Source organism: Leptodactylus fuscus, chromosome 7 (genome assembly GCF_031893055.1).
Source record: "Leptodactylus fuscus isolate aLepFus1 chromosome 7, aLepFus1.hap2, whole genome shotgun sequence".
NCBI lineage: Eukaryota > Metazoa > Chordata > Amphibia > Anura > Leptodactylidae > Leptodactylus > Leptodactylus fuscus.
Window position 1 is genome coordinate 65,974,896 of NC_134271.1, and position 9,692 is coordinate 65,984,587.

At 38.0% G+C, this 9,692-nt stretch overlaps 1 protein-coding gene across 1 annotated transcript in view; it reads left to right on the plus strand.

Moving 5' to 3' along the window:
• Nucleotides 1-9,692, plus strand: part of RHPN2 (rhophilin Rho GTPase binding protein 2) — a 39,837-nt gene extending 30,145 nt beyond the window's left edge. The window contains exons 9-15 of the mRNA XM_075282035.1: nucleotides 1,020-1,176; nucleotides 2,090-2,209; nucleotides 3,274-3,468; nucleotides 4,655-4,731; nucleotides 5,421-5,567; nucleotides 6,629-6,784; nucleotides 7,992-9,692. Coding sequence (XP_075138136.1) covers nucleotides 1,020-1,176; nucleotides 2,090-2,209; nucleotides 3,274-3,468; nucleotides 4,655-4,731; nucleotides 5,421-5,567; nucleotides 6,629-6,784; nucleotides 7,992-8,246 — 1,107 coding nt within the window. The 3' untranslated portion in view covers nucleotides 8,247-9,692. The remainder of the gene's footprint in view (nucleotides 1-1,019; nucleotides 1,177-2,089; nucleotides 2,210-3,273; nucleotides 3,469-4,654; nucleotides 4,732-5,420; nucleotides 5,568-6,628; nucleotides 6,785-7,991) is intronic.

Genomic DNA, 9,692 nt, shown 5'->3' on the forward strand with positions numbered 1-9,692 from the left:
TTCCGGTTGTGTCACGGTTTCCAGGACCAATAATATCAGATAGTGACGCACTGTTTATTGGTATCACAGCAACCCGATTGTTGAATGTGTACATTTATAAGTAATCTTTACTTTTGCAAGTGATTCAGTTCGTAAATTTGTATGGGCTGGACGGGGGTGTATCGGTCAACAGTGTGATTGATGCTTAGCGTTTCTATGTTTGTCTATTAAGGTGGCAGTCAGCGTACAGATACTTTATGTGATATGACTAGTAATAATTCATGATATGGATGGCTATGGCAACAAATTACTGTAAAATTCCTTTACCTTGACATTCATTAATCCAGATCACCTAGTAATCCACTACAGAGCAGTAATATTGTGACATATGGTGTATTAGCATTGACTGCCTTTCTCAAGATCTCTAATCTTATAAATAAATTGTATATCTGGAATTCTTTAAGATCTGGCATACCTCAGGTCCTGTCATTCCCAAGTTAAAAGAAGTGTCAGGGATGTTACAAGATCTAGTAATTCCTGTAAAAGAAATGTAGCAAATTTATTAATGATTTGTCATTTCTTGGTACCATTTTTAGGAAAGAGGTGGACAATCGCTGGGCTAAACTGTTTATTAGGTCATTGACCTCAATGTAGAAGAGTTGTATGAATGGACATGGCTTTTAAGGACAGAGCTATTACAACAGGCTTTACTACTGAGCTGATGTCCATTGCGTTCTAGTTGCAATGACTGGTGCATTGGGACCATTAAATCCACTGGTTGTCCATACTCTGACTATAAAATGATGTAAACAGAGAGATAGTGGATGGACGTTATCCCCATAATATAGAATGTAGCACATGTCCCACTGTGTGCACGTGTGCCTTTTGTTTCACTGCAGAATTTAAGAACCTTTTGTTAAGCTATAGGTAGATGTTATCTGTTTTTCTATATGTTTGGGACTCTGAAAAGAATATCTTGTAGCTTTGTTGTATTTAATGTAGTCGGCTGTATTGCTATCTAATGATATTTCTCATTGCAGGTCAGTGAGGTTTACCTGCAAGTGTTTAACGCTATGAACCAGGCTCCCGTCAAGGAGAACATCCCTTATTCTTGGACAGTTATGGTTCAAGTAAAATCAGAACATTACAAAGCCCAGGCTCACTATTTTGCAGCAATCACGCTCCTTGATCACCAGTGTAAGTGTCTGTGTATACAGTATAGATGAAATGTAATAGATGTGCAGAGCTGACTATCAATGTAAAATTGATAGTGAAATTATGCATGTTAAGGAAGAAAAGTGTATGTCAGAGTTCTGTGGTATGGATTTTTATAGAAAAAATATGGAAATTTGGACATTGGTATTCCATCCTGTAGAATTAGTATGTTCCCATTACCATGGGTGTTCCAGGTGCCGTAGACATTGTCAGCAGGCCCCATCAAAATAAGCGTGATTAAGTGACAAACAGCCAATGCCCATAACCAGCTTATAGTGGTCGTACAAAGTTTTCTAGTTATTGCCTATCCTTTGAGTAAATGTGATCAAGTGGGGGACGGCACCATTTATCTCTGTGAGATTGCCAAAGAGAACCTGAGTACAGCAATTGGCTAACTTTGGTACCATTCATACATAAGCAATAGGACACCAATTCTTGTGATCAGTGGGGGAAGGAGGTATATCATTGGTCGGACCCTCACCAATCTTACACACATCACCTATCATGTGAAATGGTGAGAAGTTGAAATCTTGATACCCTTGCTTGTAATACCAGTGTGTGCATAGTCTAAATGCATTTAGCACTGCAGCAGTAATGGATGCCTGCACTGCTAATGCACCGATGGGAAAATTCACCATTGCTGTGAATTATACCATTTAGAAACTCATAAGGAAAGCTCCACTGCCTCGCCTGCTACATTTATATTATATTGTCTGCTTTTGTAAATCAGGAATTTCAGTAATGAACAGATAGTTTTACAGTTTAACACTGGGTTCAATCCTTGCAATTTTTCTCTATGCAATGTGAAGCTTGATATGGGCTTATAAAAGCCAAAACCAGTCTTTTTCATCCTACATTAATAATGATAATTATTCATGGAATTTCTCTCTGACAGTGATGCCTCATGATGATGAACAAAAGCAGGAGAAGGCTTTATCGCAGCTCTATGACCACATACCAGAAGGAATGACTGCAATGAAGATACTAAAAGATAAAGAGCAGCGGACCACACTAGGTAATCCAACATGCAAGACATAACATTAAAAAAATGTCAAGAATCATTCCGTTACTGATAAGATTCAACATAGACCAAAATGAAATGATTCAGTTGAAGTGCTGGGAACTATTGGAGATTTTAGGGTGAGGATGGGGGCAGTGCCGTAACTAGCAAAGACTAGGCCCCCCACCCAGCAAACTTTTGACGAAGGTGAGGGGACAATGGCATAGTGCCCCCTTTCCTGGCCCCCCACCCAGTATAACGCACTATAATGTCCCAAAGTAGCCTCCAGATAGTAAAAATACAGGCTGTAACCTAGGATTAGTATGAGATAACTAATGTAATATATGTACACAGTGATTTATTACCGTATTGCTGAGCAAGCTCCGGAGTGTAACTTTGCATCAGTACAGGATACATTTTTCTTTGTATCTCTTTCGGTGATATATGGTTGACTGAACTGGGATATTTCTAGACCTGTGTGCATAAATCTTGGCAGTAAAGCCAATAAGTTTTTGTGAATTTATTTGCACATCTTACATTTTTTTTCAACTTTCAAAACTTGTCATAGACTCCCTTTGCTATACACTCTTCTCTCAATGAATCTCCCTCTATAAGCATCTAATTCTGGATACTCTGAAAAAGGTGACATTGGAATAAAACCAGCATTAGGTACTCAGCTTGCTCTCAAGCCATTGCTGGGGAGATCATATTTATGGAACACTTTGGTAACATTGTGTCCTCTTGGACAAGTGTTTGCATGTGATACTAAGATAACATCTAGGTCCTGTGCCACTGTATTGAGCTCTTTCCAATTGTACTTGGTGATACCACTCTTGTTCTGGCCTCACCCTGTTACACAGGACATAGTTCACATTCCTCTATGCTCTGGGACAATAGTATAAAAATCACTGTAGTTGGTTAACAGATGTTAATACCAAGTTCCAGTCCTCACCCAACTTCCAGGCTACTGCCAGTGAAATAACAAAATGTAATGTGTATATAGCCTTTTCACGTTAGCCCGTTCTCAACCAGATTGTTTTGTCACTAAAGCATTGTTTTGGTTTTGTCTTTGTGCGTAGGTAAGGTGCATTTATCTAAAGCGATTGGGTGTCATGAAGAAGCACTGAGGTTATCTAATCTGTGCAGCAAACTCAAGCAGATTGACGTACTTCAAGAGATACTATCTGCTTACCACAAGAGGGCGCTGCGCAAAGACACTATTTATAAGGAAGAAGACAACTTCCTTGGAATACTGGTGACCCCCGATCTAGTCAGTAAGTTGATAAAGATAAAATTCTGTCTAAAATATAACACTAGGGCTAAATGAATGAGAATCTATCATCTTGTTTCCAATCTCATAAATGAATATCTCATATCTAAATTCCATTAAAGTGACTTTGTGATTGGTTTGCAGCTCTATTGCTTTATGTCTGCATTTCACTGGTGCTACAGATAAAAGCTGAAGGTGGTTTTATGCAGGTTCATTGAAGTAATGGCCCTGGGCTACTGAAAACTTCATACAGCCCTTTGTCTTTATTGGAAACTGTAATATTTCAGTTCTCATGTAGTGATGCTGTGGCCCACAAACCACTAGCTGCCAGATTTCCACACAAATGACAGCTGAATGGTGGGGGTCTCCATGTGATCTGCTTTCAGCAGGTGGCCCCTCTAACACCATCAAAAATGTATTGTACACAGAGAACAACCCCTTTAAAGGGAAAGTCCAGGAAATGCTTTAAGATTAATTTAATTTATTTTTTTAAATATATCTTGGACAACCCCGTTAATCTCCGCAAAGGACATTCTAAGCTATCAGGGGCTTAACTAGGAAAGACTGGGCCCCTATATAGTAGAGGCCCAATTTACAGACCCACATACAGTGACTTTCGGTCCATGCCTACTAGATTAAGCAAGTAATGGCCAATATTTACTTGCCAATCCCCGCTCCAGATTATATCATAACGTTGAACAGCATCAGGGTGTGATGTCTGAACGTTGTTCAGTGTTGGGACATAATGTATGGTGCCGCCTGGAGGCCAAAGCACAGGAGTCTATAGCAGCTGTTATTTGCCGATGTAATCCAGAAGCTAATGGCCATGGGCCCCATAGCAGCTTCAATGACAGTAGTTTTGCCACTGCTTGTAGTATAGTATGGGTTGTGGTTCTCCTTTAGTTATGTAAGTGAATAATAATTTTTGGCTAAGCCTGAGACCAGGCAGATTTCAGACTATCAAATGATTTGTATTTCTTGTATGGATTGATGTGCACTAAAATGATTAAAGAATGAATTAATAAAATAGGGCGACCACAGTATCTTGGTCTGGAAACCGTTCCAGATAATGTGTGGTTTGTCTCTCAATGGGGAGATTCCACAACTAGCCATGAATTATTCTTCATTTTATCTGGATAAGTCATGTTTGCTGGACTGTATTCACAATGAAGTCTTCTGATCTTCCCCAGGTAAAACTGAGTACAAGGCAGAGATCATTCCTCCCCCACTCTCCAGGGTGAAAGTAATTGATTTCTTTCAACGACTGGTACGTATGGCAACAAATCACAAAGGTTTAGTTACTGTCTTGTATACACAGCGGGGCGCCAACTATGCTGCTCTGTGGTATCTCTGTACATCTTTAGACACCTTCATATTGCAACAACAATAAATCCGTTATCATACTGCAAATGGTGGTGTTACGGCAGCAGACTGGCTTTGTTCTCAGCAACTTCTGATCAATACCTAGGCTGTACTCCATATAGGGCTGAGCAATTAATAACAAAATAACCAAAATCAAGTAATAATTGTGGATTTGCTCACATTGATTATTTCAATTCTTTTTCATCCATGCCATCCTATCTCACACTGCCATTGCCATGCATTGTAATTGTAGTAAAATATTCAATTAATCGTGATTTTGATTTATTTAATAATTGTCCAGCCCTATCTAAATGTGCCACAGTTTCCAGTGTTTATAGTAGACAAGAGTAGAAAATACTCTCAATACCCCTATACCTTCATCTCCAGTTTACATAAGCATCAGATAACATCCTCATGTTTCTATAATGCTAACAAGGAGGTATTCAAGGGTGAATCATAACAAATTCTTGTTCCATGTATAATGCCCCATTGTGTGTAAGTAAAAAAAAAAAAAAAAAAAAGTTCTAGGTTGCATTGAAAGAATATTTCGTTTAGCTAAAATTAAATTTTTTTTTTTTGCACTTCTATGTCCAGGGCCCTCTGTCAGTATTCTCAGCAAAACAGAGATGGACGGCACCAAGAAAGGTCCTTTTGACTCTTGAAGATGAAGAGATGGGCTTCATATTAAAAGGTGACTGCCCTGTTCAGATAACCTCGCTGGATCCGCTTTGTCCTGCTGCAGTAAGTACATAATGTTTGGACTCGCATTTCTTATTGCTATATATATATATATATATATATATATATATATATATATATATATATATATAGATATATATATATGACCCCTGAGTGTAAATCATTAGGGCCAAGCTCTGATCATTGACCACAGATGAAATGATTTTGTTGTATCTGTGCCCTCTACAGTTATGCAAAAAGTCAAAAACTGCACAGGGTTAACTGCAGTGGTACAATGATGGGGGGGGGGGGGGTACCACTTTTGTGGCCCTCTCACTTAAATAGACCTTTTATGGTATAGTTATTTTAATAAACTTAATATATTTTATTGCATCTCTTCTTTTACTTTCCCTCATATCCATGTAATTTTGACATCACATGGTTGTCAGAGTGTGTGAATATATGAGAGGTCTGAACCAGTCACTGATCAGTCTATGGCAGCTGCTCTGCCTCTCCTACATGGTTTATACTGCAGCTTTGCTTATTTTAATTTAAAACTGACTATAAACATTATATAGTTGCCATCCAATAGCTATATCTCAACACTCCAAACTTATACATGTATGGCTCAGACAACCCTGCATATGTTCTAAATGGGGAGAAGGGAAAAAGACTATTGCCAGTCACCACTGGTGGCCTTTGATCTCCCCAAGAACAAAAGTAATCAAGCTTGTTGTAATCCAGAATACCCAACCCCTTTCTTCTCCAACATCTAAGGTGATTGGCCTGCTCTACCGAAATTGCATGATATACTGGACATCTACTGTATACAGCCAGATGAAGATTATTAGAACTCCGTGAATTGAGGAAAAATTCTGATTTTTCTATGAAATGAAAGAAATTTTCTGAGAGAAGTCCTCAGTAGTTGATACCTTTTTTAATGGCTAACTCAAAAAGTTTTTCGATGACATATCGAGCTTTCGGGACTACTATAAAGGTCCCTTCATCTAGCAGTTCATGTTAGACTCTAGTAGAAAGTACATTCTAGAGAGTCTGTCTCTTAGGTTTACTGCTGCTTGGTCTGTGCTTCGATCTTTGAGGTACTTCTACTTTTCATATTCTAGAGAGCAGGCGTGAAGGAAGGAGATTACATTGTGTCTGTGGAGGACAAGGACTGCAAATGGTGTTCGATAAATGAAGTTATGGATATGCTGAATGGAATAAATGAAGAAGGGAAAGAGATCAAAGTCATCAGTATCCAGGACCAAACCTCTAGCTTGGTAAGTGCAGATTCTTCCTTTATATCATAAATAAAGAAATATTTCAAACTGTTTTATCTTGGGTGTTGTAAATGCTTGTAGAGTGATGGTTTGTGTGTCATATGAAAGAAGAGAGTCTTTACCTGTATTATCATTAGAAAACACAGCCATGATTGGGATATTGATCTGGAGCTGCTCCTAATCCAGATTGTTTTCAACTACCATCCTCTCTGTAAATAATAGAAAAATTTTTCATCTGACTCCAGAAGCACTGCTCAAGGTTTTGTAATGCCTGAAATTTAGCTGTCTGAAATGTCATCCCCTGTCACCCCCTTGTCTCAGCTTCCCTGCATTATACAAGAGTCTGCCCCCTCCTAAACCTAGCAAAAATACAGAATTCAGCTCTCAATAGAGAAACAAAGGAAAAGAGTGAAGAAGATCCAAAGACTTCCCTCTTGCTGACAGAAAAATCTACGATGTAGCATTACACAGTGGCTAGGTCAGGTCCTCTATAGCGAGAGACATTCTTTACAACCACTCTTCACTCTTGCCAAAAGATTAAGTTACTAAACCCCCTCCAGTAACTCAAATTACACTAACCAGGTATATGAAAACTGCTTTTCTAAACTGGAAAGTCCCATTAAACCTTTAAAGACACCGTCTAAATCAGGGGTGGGCAATTAATTTTCCCATGGGGCCGCATAAGAAATTGAAACTATGCTAGAGGGCCACGCCATGGCAAATTTAGCTCCACCCACTTCTACGTTGACTCCGCCCATTCCCAATCATCTTTCCATGTGCCGCCACAAAGTATAAGTGTACCACAGCTGGATACCAATGACTTACTTTTTTTTGTGATTGAGCTAAGTAAGGGCTCTTGTTTTGTGGAGTAAGTTGTAGATTTTATTGCCACCATTTTTTATTATGTACAATTCCTTTTTTTTTGTGGAAAGAGAGGTGACCAAAAGAAAATTAACTCCTGCAATGTTATTGTGGCTTTCACTGTTCCAGATAAATAACGTCATATTTTGGACTTAACCGCTTGCAACACACTATGGAAACTTGTACGCTGGCTGTACCTGGTCATGATTTTCTAATACAGACCATCATTGTAATGTGTTCTCCTATCTTTACTTGTTATATTATGAACACTTATATTTACATCTATGGTTGGAGAGAAAAAAAAATCTCACTTTATAATATTCTGTTCTCCCTTTTATTTAACCAGCACAACAAAAGTGCCACGTACTCAGTCGGGATGCAGAAGACCTACTCCTTGATCTGTCTAACAATGGATGACGACAAGAACCCAAAAACTCAAAAAGCAACAAAAAAATTATCATTCCTCAGCTGGGGATTCAGAAACAACCAGAAAGCAGCAAGTACCCTGTGCCTCCCTTCTGCCAGTACTGGAAAACCCCAAAGCAGCAAACTTTTCCTTTCACCCTACGACAGCCGGGCATGCGACAGTGCGATGTACTGACCGTCATGTTCCAAAAGACTCCATAGACAACTGTGACAATCCCATGAGCTGTGACAATTATTATAAGTTAAACATATTCTTCTTAATAAGGATTTTTTTTTTGCATCCTATACTGGCAAAGAGTCATAGGAAGGTAGGAATGTTCTTTTACAAAAGAACTAAACTGTCAGGTTTCTAAATCAAGGAACGTGTTCTTAAATTGATGCTAAATTTAATTGTAATTTTTTACTATTATGTAATCATCTTTATAAAATCTGTTTGAGATCTAAATCATTAGCAATTTCTACTATCCAATGCCAGCTACAGAGGATTGTAGATAATTATTGTTCTTGGAGACTAACGATCGATAAGATCTTCATGTAAAATGTATTGCTGCTATATGGGAATACAGTATGCAGCCTCCAAGAACAATTCTAGAAGGTGAAACACCGCCACCTGCAGGTCATGGGCAAGTAATGCACCACTGCAGTGCTTGCATTCTCTAGTAGATGATGACGATGACATTTGTTGTATGACATTACTTAGAATAATTTTTATTTTACATATAGTACAAATGTTTTTCAGCTCAGTTCTTATACTCATGGACCAAAGAATAAGGTACTTGTACAATGAGAAGGGATGCTGGTATACACTACCCTCACTTTCCTCCAGATGCTGCTATAGACAATGTTATCACTGCTTAAACTACAGTAAAAGTGTATGCCAGTGAGACTATTTCAAATGTCTGTGACTTTAACCACTATCTTTTATGATGCTGAATGTCTTGTAATATTGTATGTTTTCTTTCTATATTTATATGTTGTTTATATGGTATTATTGATAATGATGTAGCTGAAATCAGCATATGAAGATTATTACTGTAGGTCAGTGGTCTGCAGTCCGTGTCTCTCCAACTGCTGTTATATAACCCCATAAAGTCCTGGCAGGCGTAATTCCCCCCAAAAAAAGTTGAGTGCTGTTATTTGGTCAAACAAACCCAGAGACTTCTCCTCATAATGCGCTACTGTCATGTATTAGCTAGGGAGCTACTGAAACAGTATATACAACTTAACCATTACTTTGCTAGAAAAGTCATTTTTCATAGATGCAACTTAAAAAAGCAAAGCGTAAAACATTTTAATCATGTCTTTTGTATATAAATCCCCCCTACTATAAGGAAAGTTAGTACAGATTGTAAATATTTGTTAAAACATAGATTTTATGGTTTATACGTTTTGTTTTTTTAGGTTTATATATGGTTGTATATATTTAAGTGTATTTAAGAGTAAATATGTAAATGCCTGTTTCTTGATCATCATATAAGATATATTGTTGGTGCCACAGAAAGCTGAAATTGCCATTTTAAAGGACCCTGGTGCCTGCAAACTTAAATACTGATGTTTAGAAAACCTGTTACTGGTTGAGGTTATGTTGTGCAATATTTAGTATGAGGTTTCATTAAAAAAT